The 17,701-nt window shown below is 42.8% G+C and overlaps 9 protein-coding genes across 9 annotated transcripts; 5 read left to right on the top strand and 4 right to left on the bottom strand.

The window, feature by feature from the left end:
• Window positions 1-3,389: 3,389 nt before the first annotated feature.
• Window positions 3,390-3,715, top strand: EAE98_006959 (uncharacterized protein; the record flags this gene model as incomplete). The annotated part of the gene is made up of 2 exons (XM_038954582.1): window positions 3,390-3,461; window positions 3,521-3,715. 2 exons carry the CDS (start codon window positions 3,390-3,392, stop codon window positions 3,713-3,715), a joined length of 267 nt encoding a protein of 88 aa, XP_038809262.1.
• EAE98_006958 (uncharacterized protein) lies at window positions 3,651-5,173 on the bottom strand. Its single transcript, XM_038954581.1, has 3 exons — window positions 4,816-5,173; window positions 4,412-4,758; window positions 3,651-4,361 (listed from the first exon to the last, which is right to left on the bottom strand). Exons 1-3 carry the CDS (start codon window positions 4,951-4,953, stop codon window positions 4,289-4,291), a joined length of 558 nt encoding a protein of 185 aa, XP_038809261.1. The 5' UTR covers window positions 4,954-5,173; the 3' UTR covers window positions 3,651-4,288.
• Window positions 5,174-5,518: 345 nt separating this feature from the next.
• EAE98_006957 (uncharacterized protein) lies at window positions 5,519-8,047 on the top strand (the record flags this gene model as incomplete). The annotated part of the gene is made up of 5 exons (XM_038954580.1): window positions 5,519-5,557; window positions 5,813-5,997; window positions 6,054-6,129; window positions 6,181-6,545; window positions 6,595-8,047. The coding sequence occupies 5 exons, from the start codon at window positions 5,519-5,521 to the stop codon at window positions 8,045-8,047; spliced, it is 2,118 nt and encodes a 705-aa protein (XP_038809260.1).
• Window positions 8,048-8,862: 815 nt separating this feature from the next.
• Window positions 8,863-9,231, top strand: EAE98_006956 (uncharacterized protein; the record flags this gene model as incomplete). Its single annotated transcript, XM_038954579.1, is given in 2 exon segments — window positions 8,863-9,048; window positions 9,061-9,231. 2 exon segments carry the CDS (start codon window positions 8,863-8,865, stop codon window positions 9,229-9,231), a joined length of 357 nt encoding a protein of 118 aa, XP_038809259.1.
• Window positions 9,232-10,037: 806 nt separating this feature from the next.
• Window positions 10,038-10,644, top strand: EAE98_006955 (uncharacterized protein; the record flags this gene model as incomplete). The annotated part of the gene is made up of 2 exons (XM_038954578.1): window positions 10,038-10,350; window positions 10,460-10,644. 2 exons carry the CDS (start codon window positions 10,038-10,040, stop codon window positions 10,642-10,644), a joined length of 498 nt encoding a protein of 165 aa, XP_038809258.1.
• A 654-nt stretch (window positions 10,645-11,298) lies between these two features.
• EAE98_006954 (uncharacterized protein) lies at window positions 11,299-12,141 on the bottom strand (the record flags this gene model as incomplete). Its single annotated transcript, XM_038954577.1, has 1 exon — window positions 11,299-12,141. The coding sequence occupies one exon, from the start codon at window positions 12,139-12,141 to the stop codon at window positions 11,299-11,301; it is 843 nt and encodes a 280-aa protein (XP_038809257.1).
• Window positions 12,142-12,952: 811 nt separating this feature from the next.
• On the bottom strand, window positions 12,953-13,201 carry EAE98_006953 (uncharacterized protein; the record flags this gene model as incomplete). The annotated part of the gene is made up of 1 exon (XM_038954576.1): window positions 12,953-13,201. One exon carries the CDS (start codon window positions 13,199-13,201, stop codon window positions 12,953-12,955), a length of 249 nt encoding a protein of 82 aa, XP_038809256.1.
• A 634-nt stretch (window positions 13,202-13,835) lies between these two features.
• On the top strand, window positions 13,836-14,595 carry EAE98_006952 (uncharacterized protein; the record flags this gene model as incomplete). Its single annotated transcript, XM_038954575.1, has 4 exons — window positions 13,836-13,838; window positions 13,895-13,997; window positions 14,215-14,348; window positions 14,401-14,595. The coding sequence occupies 4 exons, from the start codon at window positions 13,836-13,838 to the stop codon at window positions 14,593-14,595; spliced, it is 435 nt and encodes a 144-aa protein (XP_038809255.1).
• A 780-nt stretch (window positions 14,596-15,375) lies between these two features.
• On the bottom strand, window positions 15,376-17,449 carry EAE98_006951 (uncharacterized protein). Its single transcript, XM_038954574.1, has 4 exons — window positions 17,284-17,449; window positions 16,993-17,211; window positions 16,282-16,935; window positions 15,376-16,217 (listed from the first exon to the last, which is right to left on the bottom strand). Exons 2-4 carry the CDS (start codon window positions 17,194-17,196, stop codon window positions 15,525-15,527), a joined length of 1,551 nt encoding a protein of 516 aa, XP_038809254.1. The 5' UTR covers window positions 17,197-17,211; window positions 17,284-17,449; the 3' UTR covers window positions 15,376-15,524.
• Window positions 17,450-17,701: the final 252 nt, after the last annotated feature.

Genomic DNA, 17,701 nt, shown 5'->3' with positions numbered 1-17,701 from the left:
CCCCCATCTTCATACCAAGTGCCAGTAAATGAGTTTCAAGAAGACTTGATATGTACTTGCATTGATTGGAAGGAAACATCGCTGTTGTGATCAAATGGCCTATAGTCCCACCGCCATTCATAGACATCATTCACAGGATCATGATTTGCCGCTTTTAATTCAGTTCACGGTTAGTGCCTGGTTAATTTCTATCGTCAGCTTCTTAAGCTGTTTTATCAAAGTTGCCTGTCCGTGGATTCTATTATCCATTTGAAACCCTCTTATACTCTCAATCGCATTGATGATGATGATGGATCTTTACTTGAGAAGTTTTCATTCACTCTTCAATCCAAGTCCATACCGAATACTGGATTTCTTGATGAACTACCTAGGTAGTTAAAAAAACAGATTGTTTTAACAGAGTCATATTTCTTTTGCGATTTCCTTGCTTGATTTACAGAGCGATGAAAAATAGGAAAATGGTCCTACTCAACCCACCCAACCCCTCCGCTTGACTTTTACTGTACTTAACATTTTCCTCAATTGAAAACAGCCAAGTATTTTCACACGGTTCACAAACTTCAAAGGCTACTCTAGATCCTTATTAGACCCTATCCAACCTTGCCCGTCTAATTGTCAAGCACTATGCACCTCAGCAATGAAATCATGTCAAGCAGCGATGTGAAAAGCACGATCGAGATAACTTCAATCCACCACTCGTCTTTTTAAAGCGCGATCATGGTTGATTTTAGGTTAAAATGCAAAGTTCGAACTGTTGGCCACACCATCCTTTGAGTTTGACGAGGGAGCTTCCCTCAACGCGATGTGAGTATTGGGGATTTACCAATTATACAACGGTGCTAGAGATTTGTGGATATGAATTGTAGACAAAGCTGTTGATATACATTTCCTGTGCTGATATATATTTTCTCTGTCGATGTACATGTTCTCTGTTAATATCCACGATCTCTGTCAATATGCATATTATCTGTCAACATACATGTTCTAGATTGAATTTTGGGAACTACATGGACTCTCATGGCTTATCCTGAAGTAGATTCCTGTTTGTATAAAAGGACTGTGATTCACGACCGAAGTTGAGATCAATACCAAGCTATCAACCAATTCACCTTACGTTCAACTTCAACTTCCATGACATAAACTGTTCTCATTTCAAGCCCATCTATCCCGGAAGTGTCTCTTCTAGTATCTTCTTTATTTCACCATATACCTAGAATATACCACCATATGAGTTTAACCCACGTATCATAACAGGCAGACCGAATCATTCTTGTAACTATCTACCGGCGAAGAAGATTATCTACAAATATAATGCACAACCTCCAGATCGAGATTTATCAGTATGTCACTCCAATTCTCATACATTCTCCCCAAGTGAGAACAAGCATATGGATGAATTTCTTCCAAGACGCAAGACAGATCTAATCAAACCCCACAGAAATATGGTCGCGGCCTCGAGGCTAAAGACAATATGCACAGCTCCGCTATGACCATATGGAACAATCTTCTATTCAATGATAGTGAAAAGGAGCAAGCTGAGAGACAGGCACAGGAGGACGAGAAGGCGGGAGGGAAAAAAGATGAAAAAGAAGGAACGGAAATAAAATGAGAAGAGCAGAAAGGAGCAGGACAAGAGGCTCAAAATAATGGAGAGCCGAGCGGAGGCAAAGAGGAGCGCCATGGTTTGCTGGGCGGAAGTTCAAGGAGACACTAGACATTATGAGGCATTTTTATTGGACAAACCCCATTGGAAAATTAAGGGTTTTATGCTGTTGAGGCCTGGCTGGATCAGGCTGGAGTAAAGGTTGAATCGAGGGTCATAGCAGAGATTTATATAGACTCAAATATCATTCATTATTTAGGCACACCATCTCCGCCACGAGCTGTCCATTTCACAAGATCAACAAGCATTGCTATCTTGTTTCACAACGACGACCCGGACATCCGCACTTCGAAAAACTTTCGTCGGATCTTTAGCTAGAAGTTTCCGCACCCAGCTCGTAGAACAGAATCTGTTTAACACTGTCCAAGAATTTATCCACAGACTCTTTGGCATAAAAGACTCATTATGACAACCAGTAATTACACATTTCGCCTACTAAGACCGCTGATACGTACCCAGTTAGCAATAGAATATTGATCAATACACCCAGCACCACTAAGCGAGGGGACACTGGGCATGAGTATTCCCGGGACCGGAGGTTACGAAAATGCAAAAACCATCATCTCGCAATATTAATCATAGGAATCTAGAGTGGGAAAGATTCTGTGATAGTATCTGGTTGTAAAGTTTCAGAAAATATCGACTGCGCGGGGAATTCGGCTGGATCTGAGCTTGTAGGTAATTCGAGCACGTATACACTCGTTGGCCAGCCCGTAACATTTTTTGGAGCTTTTGCACATGACTTTGTATACATATCAACTGTCGATTGTTGAGACCAACTACATTGAAACGTATTCTCTTTGACAAGATATAGGAGCTGTCTTTCATCGGTGAAACTGTTTCGGCAGTCAAAAATGACTATGGAGCAAAATGAGAAGCTTCTAAGCTTTTCTTGACAAACAGAAGAAATAGGTTAGGGTTCTCCTATATATTAATTTCAATCTAAATTGAAGAAATGTTCTCAGTTAGGATTGGGAGGGAGTGATCGAGGGAATAGAAAATGGCGTGCGTTAACAGCAAGGTTGACGAAAACCAAAGAGCTTCACACACGTAACGTCACAAGTTATGTTGTAAAGGAAGCTCCCATTTGCCCTATTGGAGAGACACAGTTGAGGAATCACAAACATTTAGAAAACAACGATCGCTTGGTGGGTTTGAAGGGGAAACTCACATTATGACGTCCCTGGGCAAGCTTTATGATAACAAAGAATGATGTTCAGACGATACTTACTATTCGTGACCGCAGATTTGACCTTGGCTACTTTGATGAATCGAAATTTACAGAAAGGCTCTCGATATATTAACGCAGTTGGATGTTGAACGATGTTCAGTCTTGATAATAAGTAAATCCAGGCCCTGGTATTGTTTGGCTACCCTACCGGTGCCACCATCTAACATTTATTCAATCCCACTGCAGTATATAAACCCAATTGATGATTGTCCTCTGTACAAAGGATAGATTAAAAGTTTGAAGTTATTCACGGCCGTACTGAACATGTTCCATCAACACCTAACCCACAACCTAGCCGTAGGCTACAACTAGCTCCCTCTAGCTTCCCGCCATCACTTCATGATACAACATATAAATTTTGAAGGATATTACTCTAGACCTCTTGAAGTTATCACTCTGCAGACACAATACAACGACGGCAAATCCATCTAGATTGATAACAAACTTTACAAGTCATTTTACAGCCAGCAACTAGTATAAGAGTTGCTAAACAACATGCCTTACTTTTCAAGCATCAGCGACACAATGTGGATGTGCTGTGATAATGCATCGAGGGATAATCAAGGGGTGAGTTTAATCCCAAGAATAATACAAGAAGCTAATAATGTGCTAACTTGAGATTCAAGTGCGGTCAACGTAATAAGATGAATTTGGACAAATGTAGCAAATGCTCTCATGAAAAATGCGATAAATGCAGGGTAACGCGATTACAGTTGTTGATGGAGGACTTCATAGACACTGATAAAGTAAAGGAAGCGTTGGAATCGCAGTTAAAGGAAACTCCGACAGTAAGATCTACCAAGAAAGTAAATAATATCTAAGGATAGTGCTGGTCGACAGGTATTTTGCGAGATTGTTTTAGGGGAGATTTAATGCAAGATCGAAGGCATTCGAAATCTCAAAGTATATTCTCAAAGAATATAGGGGCAGGCACAGTATGGAGTCGCATTTAGTTGATCGAAGGATGGAGATAAGATTTAAGGGCAGTCAGTGCGGTGTGTCGAAGGAAATCTGTGTCTGCACTTGCAGATAGATCTATGGCATGAATGCGATTTTGTCTCTCTAGAGTTTTAAGACTATCATCTGACATCGAATTCGGGGTGGGATCAGGATGCATTAGCATGGGAGGTTTGTGCTGCGGCGTACCTCGAATGAGTGCATATTTCAATATTCCAGATAAAGTAACATCATTCATCACTCTCCAACACTGCGCATATATGTCGCTGATAGTCTCTGTGGTGTGTTTTGTTTGAAATCTGTACTATCTCGTTTGAACAATCGCTCACGAGACTTCTGTTACATCAGCGTAACATATATGCCCTGACATGCTTTATTTGTTCATAGTTCCATGGTATCCTAACGCCATAACGTACATTCGTCGCAAGCCAAATACCTCAGAAAGCTGGAATAGCTCGTTCTAGAGGATCCCTTGCTGTCTCCCAAGCTAACCAATCCGACCTTGTAGTACTGCAGTGCCATTAGCATTTTACCTCGAGTCATTTGTACAGACAACTTACGGTAATAATCCCATTCCATTAACTTTCCATATTCCTAGCGCCAAAGCTATCACTTGACATGCAACATATGCCAATTTAACTACACCCAATTTTCCTCTTGTTCCTTCACTCTCAAAACGTTCAAATGCTTGATTTGTAGCCATGAGCCCCATCAGGGGATTTTTGAACGCCATAACCACCATCATGATGGAAAATATTTGAAGAGAGTTTCCTGACATGTACATCATAATCGCCGTCATTGGAAGTTGTTTGACAGGGGCCAAAGCCACTTCCCATGCTTTCTTAAGCTTCAGTGTATCCATTTCAGCGGGAGTCGGAGGTTGTCGTGGGGTTTTGGTGGTTTGTTTCTGGAGAACACGATTTTCAGCAGACGGTCAATAGTATATGGGTTGGAAGTAACATACTCGGCTTGAAGAGGAGGAAGCTGTGTATCCTGGAGGATCTGGAATACCTGCTGATTTTGGCTTCGATAATGGTGGAGTATTAAGATCTACAACCCATTGAGGGGGAGGGGGAGGTGGTGGAATCGCGAGCTCCGCCATATTGATAAGTTACGATTCGGCGGTTGAAGGATAATAGAAGAGCCTCGTATTCTTTGTAGATTGTCGTCGTCGCACGTCGTGTCAAATTAGGTATTAAGGCAGAAACTAAAAATATTAATGCCTACGGTACCTAGCAGGTAGCAAGGAAGCGGCTCAGAGCGGTACACTGTCTCGCTGTTCATGGAACAAGCTTCCCACGCTAGCTTAAATCCGCGATCCCGAGCTTACTAGAGCCACCCCTTTAGATGATCTTTACTTCACGTCGTTCTCAAAGTCCGTACTGAGCTCCACGAATTACAAACATTGCATTTACATTTGATGAAATTGTATCTGCGAAATTTAAGATTCCTCAAGTCGATGGAGAGATATCTGCGACAAACTCAAATATCATACTGCCGGTGATTGTGGCGCATTATCGATTTACCCTGTGGTGCCGGCTTGAGAAACAAACGATCTCAGTGGTCGACGCATTTCTTACGAGATTGAACTGGGAGGGGTTTCGTGTACGATCGAAGGTACAGCGACAAAGTCACCATACACACAAAGGGATTGAGGCTCGCACATCATGAGCTCAGGCGGGGGAGATGCGAAGCTCTTTGCAAGGGTATGTCACTTGAATCAATTATCATACAATTTCACAGTTTATTATATATCATTTGCGCCTCAACTTCCCTTCATGTGCTCGCCCGATCTGTTGCATATTTGTAGCACCTAAGATGCTTGGGGTCTTATAGTCTGCAAGATTTCAATCATCCCGGAGTTCACAATGAAGGCGCACCCTGCTATCATGTTTCTACCCTCCTATATACCACCAACCGGATATGGATCAGTTGGCTCACTTTATAATCGTTCTCCACAGGGCAAAGTCGCGGAACTAAGATTGGAATTGAACAGTGGTGGGAAGAAAGACAAAAACCATGCCGCGAAGAAGATCGCTTTGAAGAAGATTGTAGCCAACATGACCATGAGCAACAATGATATGGTCGCTCTGTTTCCAGATATTGTTGGGTGTATGCAAATACCCAGCTTGGAGATTAAGAAGATGTGGGTTGACTAATTACATTAAAAGTTGCGCGAATGAATAACTGACGCAAAAGTAGGTGCTTCCTGTTTCTGGTCAACTATGCTCGTATGAAACCAGATGTCGCTGTCAAGGCTTTACCTACTTTGCAAGAGGCAAGTTCCAAATTCTGCACTTCCTTGCTGAAACTAACCATTGCGGACTAGGATATGAATGACTCCAATCCTCTTGTCAGAGCTCTTGCATTGCGCACAATGTCATACATTCACGTTCGAGATTTTGTCGAAGCTACAGTACCACCTACAAAGCAACTCCTTCGAGACGCAGACCCGTATGTTCGCAAGACGGCAGCTTTCTGTGTCGCAAAATTATACGATCATGATAGGCATTTGGTTGAAGGCTCAGATCTAATCGACAGATTAAATTCGATGTTGAGGGACGATAACCCAACGGTTGTGGCTAGTGCATTGGCCAGCTTGATGGATATCTGGGAGAGGAGTGATGCTATCAAGTTAACCATTGACTACGGCAATGCCTCTAAGATGGTTCAAATTCTCCCAGACTGTTCCGAGTAAGCATCCTACTCTCCAATTTCCCATTGAACGACCTAACATTACCAGGTGGGGCCAAACATATATCTTGGAAGCTTTAATGTCGTATGTTCCACAAGAGTCCTCCGAGGCTTTATTGCTCGCGGAGCGCATATCTCCACGTTTATCACATTCAAATTCTGCAGTCGTTCTTACATGCATAAGAGTAGTTTTGTACCTCATGAACTACATTAATGATCAAAAGCAAATATCGGCATTATGCCGGAAGCTCTCACCCCCTCTAGTCACTCTATTGGCGAAGGGTCCAGAGGTTCAATATCTCGCATTACGGAATGCACTGTTAATATTACAAAGAAGGCCGGAAGTTCTACGCAACGATATTCGAGTATTCTTCTGTAAATATAATGACCCAATTTATGTCAAAGTTACCAAGCTGGAGTTGATCTTCATGTTGGCGAACGAAAAGAACATCCAAGAGGTGCTTACCGAATTGAGAGAATACGCCACAGAAATTGATGTTCACTTCGTCCGCAAATCAGTCCGAGCAATCGGAAAGCTTGCTATCAAAATCGAGCCTGCGGCTAGACAGTGTATTAACACATTGCTGGAGCTAGTGGCCACAAAGGTCACATACATTGTACAAGAAGCAACAGTGGTAATTCGAAACATTTTCAGAAAGTACCCTAATCAGTACGAGTCCATAATTGGCACATTGTGCGAGAATTTGGATTCGCTAGATGAACCCGAAGCTAAGGCTGCCATGATTTGGGTTATCGGACAATATGCCTCTCGGATAGAAAACTCAGATGTATTACTTGAAGATTTTCTCTATTCATTCGCGGATGAGCCAGTGGAAGTTCAACTTGCTCTTCTCACGGCGACCGTCAAATTGTTCATTCAAAGGCCAACAAAAGGGCAAGAACTTGTCCCTAAAGTGTTGAAATGGGCCACAGAAGACACAGATAACCCAGATTTGCGGGACAGAGGTTACATGTACTGGCGTCTGCTATCTTCAGATATGGCCACCGCCAAAGCTATCGTTATGGGTGAAAAGCCTCCGATCACAGCTGAATCGGAGAAACTCGACCCTGCCACTCTCGAGGAAATGTGCCTTAACGTTGGAACTCTCGCTACTGTTTACCTTAAACCTGTCCAGCAAGTATTCCGTTCCGCTCGCCCACGTCGCCTTACAGACTCGCCCGCTCTACAAAAGCAACATCTTCCAAATGGGGATTTGGACGCTCAGAAATCACTTTCTGCATTTGGAAACTCTCAACCTATGATGAAACCCGGTGGACAAGGTGATCTCGCTGCAGCAGTCGATGCAGCAGATGCGTTCTTTGCCGGTGTTGGCCAGCAAATGGCAAGCATGAACTTGAATGGACAGGATGAAGGATTTGGTGGTAGTCCTACCGTTGGAAGAGGCGAGATGCAATATGTGGTTAATCAGAACGCACCCGAGCAAGTTTATCAACCTGCAGTAGGACAGGGTTCCAACGGTGATTTACTTATGTTTAATTGAAAGTTTTTAGCGACTTATTTCTGCTACGGTATTCGGGGAAGGGTTTTATGGCTAAACATATTTGTACTCGGTATGATATACTAAATAAATGGGAATCTTCTTTTTTCTTCAATTTCTGTTCTTAAAATTTAGGATAAAATAATTACGAATAATTGACAAAGTAGTATGCTATGGGTCCGCATCAATAGTTAGATGGTACTGGTTGTGAGGATAGTGAAAACTGAAGAAATGCGATCAAGGTAATAATTACTCCACACTAGCAAGGCAGAGCAAGCTTCCAATATTGAAGAACTCTTAATTTTGGAAGAATAACTACATGTTATGGCGCCACAATTGATTTTCAACCGTCATGTTTTCCCCGAAATTTCACACGAATTAGCTGACAGTTATTCATCCCTAGACTAATTGGTCATGATTATCGTGAAAGTTAAATGGAAATATCAGGATATGTGTGCAGTCATTACCCCGCGGAACCACAAACTCTGAGATATGCAACAAGAGACTTCTCGACCGGGGTGATTGGTAACTTGTCGAGCTTGTGTAACCGATATCCTTGGCCAACCGATGTCCCTAACCGAGCTGGACCCCTTCATCCTCTCACAGAAGGTCTCAGTGCCACCAACATCAGCCACACCATCCTTCCAAGTTTTCTTGGATGCATGGCTTTGGCGTTGATCACAGTATTTTTCGTCATCAGGGTTGACTTTAAACGCATGGAGATACTATCGCCTTTCGATCCGCTCATTTGGCTGCATTAATTTCGAATTCGGGATCCGATTTCATAAACCTGCAGATGGTCAGCAACCGTAGTCATGATGTACCCACTCCTCTACTTCCTTTCAGGACTCATCCCATCCACACTCGATTACTATTTCAATTGTAGTCGCGCCACGTGCGGATTGCGATTTTTCTGCAAAAATAAAAATTGTACAATCACACGTTTGCAACAAGCAATGCAAGTCTCCCATTATCGATTCTTTCTACAATCTATCTATCTAATAGTACAACTCTAGTGTCTAGAGCTAGTAGAAATGTCTAATAATGAAGCTCCTATCATTCCTGTTACAAATTTTAGCATTTCTTCATCAGGGACTTCGGCTTATTTTACGCTTGTTCTCAGTTCTTTGCCTCTTAGTAAGGGCTCCGAGGTTCCAGGCCATGCATTCTCCGATATGATGCCTTAAGATGAACGGGCGGATTGTGGAATCTCAGGTAGCGATTTCAATGACGATGATAATCGCTCCGATATCCCATCTGGCCGTTTGTCCAAGTGATCTCTCTGCGCTCGCTTCAGAATATATAAACGCTATGATAGATATCCAACAAGTTCTGCGAGGGCTTGGGCAAAGGAAATGGAGGATTGGAGCTTATTTGATCTCTAAACTGCAATTTTCAAACGCGCGATCCTGGGTCGTGATGCAGCTTTCCGCACGGGAGCTCGACAGGAACTGTGCATTGTGGATGATAGCTCAACGTAGAGGACATGCAGTTTTCAACTTGATCAGGAGTAATAGGATTTTCTTTGTTGTGGCGCATGTGCGTATATTCCCTAAAAAGTAAGCAGCCGGTCGACCCTCGGTACAAACACACATTTCTCCGAAAGTAGCTTCCCGTAACAAACAGAAGTAGTCGTGAAAAAGAATCCTTGAATGTTGCAAAAATTTACTTTTGGGAGAAAACTACATTGTAAAACTTAATCAGATTCTGGTGTGCAAGCCTGCATACCTACACGCTCGAAGAATCAGAGAGAAGGCTGTGGATCGACAATAATTTGTTATATCAGTCAGATATTAGGAAAGGGTCTGAGCCATCTAGAAAGTCATCGTATTGTCTCACGCTCTAGAAACCCCTATATATCTATAAAGATCTGATCTCAAGTCCTCGACTCGAGTTATTCAAGCACAACATGTGTTGTACCTCGTCCGCTCTCGATCAACTTGCATGCTGATACAAGTCCTTCAACAAGCCAAAAAATCAATCAATATTTAAAATGACCAATTTCGTCTCTACACTTAGACGTGGCTGCAAAGTATTTTCAACCTCCTTGACTTCGACATTTTTCACCTTCAAAAAATGGTTCCGTCGTGAAGTCAGGCCAACACTCGACGGCATCATTTCTGCAATCAATCGTTTATACCGTACTCATGTGCGTCCATTAGCATCACGCTTTGTTCAATTCATCTGCGAGCACCGAGTTCCAATAGCCCTTGGACTTCTGAGCATTCTCGTGATTATCTGGCCTGGCATTTTTACCGCACCATTACTTGCTCTCTTAGGCTTTGTGACCTTGGGTCCTGTTGCCGGTAATTAAGTTCCAAATCTTCCAACACTTCCATCATGCATCCCCTGTTGGTTATCTTTTTTAAGTTGCTCCTTCGTCTGAGGTAGTCGACTAATGCAGACCTACATTAGGATCTATAGCCTCACTTACCCAGGCGATCCTCGGAAACGTCACTGCTGGTGGTATATTTGCGTTATTTCAAAGTGCCGGTATGGCAGGTTTCGGGCTTGTGATAATTAATGGTATTGTTGTTGGGATTGCTGCTTTGGTCTTGGCTATGGTTATCATTTACTTGATTGCGGAGTGGCTAGTCTAGGAAGAGAAGATGACGTGAATAGGAGCGATGGGATGGTAGTGAGTTCGATCGAGTGCCTATGGTCTATTATGAGATGATCGAGATGGATAATGTTAATGAGCTTTGAGGCTTGCGTAGATGAGGAAGGAGTAGTGATTTACACTTTGAATTGTTACTTTAGATTCCCAAAAAAATTGTACCATTCAGACAAGTGATTACTCAGACATGAATAAATCATTTTGAACAACGGAAATGAAACAACTTCTTTAGAACATGCTGATACTGCAACTCTAGCCAGGTCTTTCATGACTAGTTAGCACTGCTGATCCATAGAATCGCGTAATACAGCATAAGAAAATTGCTCTCAGAATTGCATATTGAGAGGGTCAATAACTAGTTCAGAATCGGGTGCCGAAATTCAAGTGCACGGGTGTTTTCAGAAATGGAAGTAAAGTAGCTCTTATGTTTATAGAATTCACACATCTCATTGAATATCATAAGCTATGGGGGACTAGAGCTGAAGTGCAAACCATGGCTTTGAAATATACTAACAAATGTCGAAAAAAAAGTGTCCTAAACTATATAGCTCTAACATCAAATCTTGCCGAAGAACAGGGTATTTAGGGCAAAGAAGAAGTTAACAAACAACACCTGCAAGAAAGAACCCCAAGGAAATCAATATGTCAAACTCATAAACCTTCCTTCCCATTCGCTCCTCCCTCCATTTCGAATGCCTTCTTCATAAATCCACTTTCCAACCCCTCCTCGAGTGATCTGATATCCAATCTCCAACTTATCCTCCTCTTCCTCCACCTTCTCCACCACATTATTCTCTCGCTCATCTTCACTGTTTCTATACCCAGCTCCAGGGAACTCCCATCCAATCTTAACCACTGTCCTCTTCGCTTCCCCATTAATCAACAAACTCGGCCTAACCACCATCCACCTCTTTCCTTCTCCTTCTCCCGCCCACCTCACAATTTCCTCCTCCATTCGTATCTTATCTTCAAACGGGGTTTTTCCAAGACTGTAAAGCGGTCTCATCTTACAAGGGATATCTCTCCCTTTCCTACTAATTCCTGTCGTGCTCACCACTATCACTTTCGTCTTCATATTTTTTGGTCCATATTCTACTTCTAGAGAATCCAATGTGCTCAAGATACCTTTGACACCGTCTTGACAGAGAGTTGGATCTGACCATTTCATTGAGAAAGTGGAAGAACGGATGAGAGTCATGCCTAGAGAAGAGACGACAATATCGACGGGAAGATTGGTGGCCGGGTCGATAAGGGCGGATTTCAAGGCGGTGGCATCGCGAATATCGCCTTGAATGATATGGAGATTGGGGTAGATGGTTTTATTCGAGAATTGAGAGAGTTTGGACGGGGTGCGACACAAAACATTAAGATGAGTGGTAGATGAGGAAGAGAGGATTTCATTGAGTATTGCAAGCCCAGTTCCACCCGTCGCACCAAAAAGGGCGATTGAGGGGTTAACTTGGGCTGTAGTGATAGACATGTTTGATATACGAATCTTATTTGGGTTTTATGAAATGAAGACTGGGTGAAGTGAAGTGATAAGTTTGAAGTTTTGGCAGTTGAATTGTGAAATGGAGTGATGATATCGAAATTGAATCAAAGGGACATACCTCGATTTATACTTAATTCATTTGACATCGTGTACAGACTTATAATTAGATATATCGCTGATCAGGCCAAATTCTAGGACGACTTCTTGAGGCACATTGTTACGCACGTAAACGAAACGTACATTACGCGCGCAGAGGAAGCGAATCCTTTACGTCAAAAGAGGACTTTACTCGAAAACCCCTAAGAGTGGGTCCCGTCAGAGAGGTAAGACTGAGTGGTGGAACTGCCGTGGCTGTGCGCAACATTCCCCCGACTCCGTACGGAGTTAGCTGCGAGAGCTGAAATTGTCCCGACCACGTGATAACCTGGAAAGAACACACACAGTTCAAGAATTCTTTCCTGGACCCTGAGCTGAACATGATATATAGGATAGAATTAGTGATCACTCACATTTTCGACCGTAAAACAGCTGAAAAGATACTAAAAGCCTCATTTTCCATATTTCCTTTTCAACAAGTCTTCCAGCCCACTATGTGGCCCCCTCAACCGCAATTCCCTCCTGCTTCAACAGACCCTGCACCTGGCCATTCTATAATCGAATGCTCCGTTCTCAATGCCCAAGAATACTCCGTGACTAACCCTCATATCATGCTCTCTCTATGATCTATTTGCCAATTACTACCTGGCCCCGTGGCTTCCCCTTCATACAATATTCCAGTGACTTGTACCGCCCGCCCACCTCAACCTCTATCCGTAGTACGTTCGAATGCCAGTCTGAAACCTACGCAACTGATTTTTAATCTAATGATTGCTAATTCTCGAGGCGATGTGAAGAGTCCGATGATAGCCCCTAGCTGGCGTGCGATGTCTGTTGTGAGACATGTTGTGATGCGTACCCGTAACGTAACGACGTTAGTTTTTGGATCCAATCGATTCTGGACTGCCGAATTGCTCATCATGCCAGTATCTCCGGCCACAATTACAACCATGATGATCAGGATGTGAGATTCTGTCACCGACCACTATTGCAATCGAAGTCCTATGAGGTTCGGGTGCAGGAACTTAACAAGAGAATGACTCAAATGCTGGAAGTCAGAGAGACTACCTCTGAATTTGATGACTGCACAGAACTAACTGCGTAGAATATCATACAAATACATTGACGTTCCAGCCATAACCATAAGGGCCGATCCGGAATACTGGACCTAATAGAAATCCTGACTGCTCAGTGATGGAAACGGGTAGCAATTTGCGTTTCTCAGCTAGTTTCTCAATGTTGAAACTCTATCACTGGATATGAGATTGCTTAGTCCAATCATTCTTAACTCATGTGACCAATATACGCAATTTTGACAATTTGTTGCATATCTTTAAATTGTGTTGGTTTTTTGGTGTTGTTCGTTTGCTTACATATCCGAGTTTTATCCGAAATGAAGCTAAACAGCCCACTCCTCGTGAGTCGTCACTTATAGTTTCCTGGTCTGTCCGTCTGATATTCAAACCTTTACAAGTTCATATCTCGACATACAAGGAAACACCCAGCTCTTACTTTAATCTCGACAGCAACCTCCTCATTCACACTCCTGTCAAATACGCATTCATTGATATATAGATATCTTCATTATGGTAACATAACCTTCCTACTCCTGAAAACACGCAATTAACCAATTCGATCAATCTAGTCTTCAGAATCGCGCCTTTATACGTTCAGCACCGAAACGAAGGCACATCTACGTAAATTTAGACTCGGGACTTCGCGCGCAAGTGATCCTCAAGCTGTTATATGTTTGTCTCCCTCTCCTTTCAAGATATTTGAACGTTCCTCCAACCAAACCCCACAATGATTACACACCAGTTGCACCACCACCTTCATATAACCCTCGGGTTATTGCTGAGAAACAACTTTGATATTATCTAAATGAGTATGGGATATACAATATCATCGAACTGCTGGATTTTTTATATGAAATGGAATGTCTGCTGATTCCCTCTTATCCCTTAGATCTGATTGATAAAAGCAATCTCGAAATAAAACAAGACGAAGATGGAGTTGTATATAAAGATCTCGAATCCATAGGCGACGACCTGCCAGATCATTCACCTCGCTTTATCCTCCTAAGCTATCCTTGCACACTGGTATATTATCCCTTTGCTTCTTTTCTGCTCACCAAAAGCTAACCTACCCTAGCCCTCTGGCCGTCTCTCCGTCCCATATGTCCTAATCTTTTACCTCCCACCTACAGTCAATGCCGAACAGCGAATGTTGTATGCTGGGGCTAAGGAGCTGATGAGGAACACTGCGGAAGTTTCGAAAGTGTTGGAAATTGAGAGTGTGGAAGACTTAGAAGAGATACCTGGTAAATTAAAAGGCGATGAGAGATAAACGATGAACTTTGAATAGGAAATGAAACGAATGATGATGATGGATAGTGATGAATCTTGGACGAGGAACGACTCCTGGAACGATTCGGACACTACATGATTCAGTAGTTCGAGCTTTCTCAGTGGAGCCTCGACATTGGATACTTTCATTGTCCAACCTTGAATTTACTAGGTTAAGGACCTTTTGTAAGTGCATTGCGTCTGGAATTCCCCAAGGCACAGAAAATATGATGTAGTGCGGGTGAAACATATAAAGCATAATATACCATAATATCCGCTTGGGAGGGTTGAAGAGATCTCAAGATCCAACTAGAAATGTGATATTTACGCAATGAATAACACATATCATCACTCCCAATGATTGACATCACAGAATTTTTCTTTTGCATTTGGGCCAATTTTGACCATTAAGACGAATCACTCTTTTCACCAAGACCACTCTGAACAAAATCATTCAACAAACCTTGGAGACTAATGTTTTCCGCACTGAACCATTCGGGCAAAAGTTTCTTCCTCACACCTTGTCGAGTTCCTTTATAGAGATTACCAGGTAGAGTTGGTCAGTTTATATAAACCCGAGGGTAATTTTATACCTGGTGGTTCCATATTATAACGCTTCTTGAGCCAGACTCCTCTCAGTGAGCTTTTGAAGCCCACCCAGCAATTCACCGCGATAGTCTTCACTTGAGTTATGTACGTAATGGGTTGTAGAATAGTATGTATAATTGTACTACAAGCCACGATACGCAGAGAAGATAGAAATGGGCACGCTGCAAGCTGCAAGATATAGTTTGTCATGTCATAATTCATTCATCCCGTATGGAGCTATTTATTGACGTATACTCATCCAACAATTAAAAACCCGTATCCAAAGCAATATATTCCTTTCGTACCTTGCACTCCACCCATCATTTCCCTCCAAATCTGTCTTCAATCAATATTCCTCGCATTTCCCTTCTCCAACCCTGCATCCACATCCTCAGTTGATTCGTTCTCCACACCTCCATTTCCTCTCATCTTCTTCATACTCTTCTCAATTGTATCGTGGCCTGCTGCCGCTGCCAAATCACTATCATGTTGAACATCAAAGCTCCTTCTTAGATACTCTGGTCCCACAAATGTCAATATGATCACATAGACGTACACACAACCCATGAAAATACAAATAACCTTTCCATATTCAAAACGAGCCGTTTTGCCTTTAGGTGGAAGAGGGAATTTTTCTCCCAATTGGGCCTCGATAGTCGAACTAGCGGAGGAAACGAGATTTCCGAGTTGGTATGCGGTACCGACGACAAATGTTCGGAAAGAGCCAGGAGAAAGTTCCATGAGATGGATGGGGATAACACCCCAGGCTCCTTGAACGCAGAATTGTTCGAAGAAGGCTGCGGCGATGACGGCGCTGGAAGAAGTGTATGTGTAGGGGTAGAGAAGAGCACCGCCGAGGATGGATATGACAATTATAGAGAAGCGACGACCGAAAATTTGGGAACTGTAACCGACCAACGTACCACCGGTCATGGCACCAAGATTGGCGACGACTTGGATGACGGTAACAGCGTTTGCGGAGAAGTTGTATTGATTTTTAAGCATGGTTGGGTAGAGATCTTGGGAACCATGAGACTGGATTTGGGTTAGTATGAATACTGTAAGGTGTCTTGCGATCAGTGATGAGGAAAGAGCTTACCATGAAGTTAAAACCAGCCATGAGAAGTACCAAGTAAATCAACAAGAGCCAATGCTCCCTCAATGCTACCTTTCCTTCGGCAATGAAGGTAGCTCCGATATTACCTCGCTCATTTCGAACAAGAACACGCTCCTTGTACGCATCTGTTTCTGGGAGGCAGAGACGGAAGATGATGATGAGAACAGGCGGGCCTGCACCGAACCAGAACAAAGGTCTCCATCCATGGCTAGTGGTATTCACCAATCCTCTAGCAAAAGCTGTTGCGAGAAGATATCCGAAAGCATATCCTTGTTGAAGTATACCAGACATCAAACCACGAGCTTCTTCGGGACAATCTTCAAGCGCGGTAGCGGCAGCGTTTCCATACAATCCGCCCATTGCAATACCGAATAGGGCTCTGCACGCGAGGAATTGCTTGTAGGTTTGACAGAAACCGGTACCGAGTTCGAGGATGATGAATAGGATGTTGTTGACAATGAAGGGCCATTTTCTACCATATCTATCTGCTGCGAGTCCGAAGATGATAGAACCAACAGATCTCAACATGAGAACCAATGTAATACCCCATGTGATGTCCGTAGTAGTCTTATGAAACTCCTCTGCGAGGTCCGAAACAGTGAGACTGACTGTAAAGAAATCGAACGCATCCCAAGTCTAGGCAAAATAGTTAGCGGGAGAAAACACCAATGGTGTCAACGGTTGAGAACATACCCAAGCAACAAACGCTACAAGGAAGAATAGCCATTGTTTTCCATTCAACATAGCCAGAAGTTTGAATGGGTTAGGAGCCTTGTGCATAGGAGGCTTGAGTGTAGAAACTCGGGTCCTGCAATACTCCCCAATGGACATCTTCTGGGGAGATTGAGATTCGTTCGTGTGGGCATCATAGCCTGCAGCACCGTACTGGTCTGCCATGTTGAGCTTTGATATCTGCAAACGACGTATTAGTTTTTGATGTTCAAATTTCTACTGCGATAAGCAGGATTGAATGTATGTTGTTACCTTTCGATTCCCTTATTATCCTGATTCGAGTCTTATGATAAGGTATTCAAGCAGTTAAGAGATCGATGTCGTTACCAATTGGAAAGTAGAGTTACAATATTCTATATTCACTCCAACAGAGGAGTGATAGCTCGTGTCCACACGAAGCTCGGCTTGGAATAAATGAAGAATGAGGATGATATGATGAGATTATTTCAGAAATGAGAGGCGGGGAGCTACCTACTTATCTGTCTCTCATTCGAACGCGCATGTAGCACAAGGAAACGTTCCAGCGATAGTTAGACACCAACATTTTTTACGATCTTCCATCTGCTAACCATGGATACATGCATGCTTCCCTCATCTCCTCTAGGACTCTGATTCATCAGCTGATGATTTAGCGTTCGAAAAATGTTTGATTTGTTCTTAGCGCAGCCAT

The sequence above is a fragment of the Botrytis deweyae genome, assembly GCF_014898535.1.
Source record: "Botrytis deweyae strain B1 chromosome Unknown BDEW_015, whole genome shotgun sequence".
Lineage (NCBI taxonomy): Eukaryota > Fungi > Ascomycota > Leotiomycetes > Helotiales > Sclerotiniaceae > Botrytis > Botrytis deweyae.
Note: the sequence above shows the minus strand (reverse complement) of the source record. Positions and strands in the feature narration are given on the sequence as shown.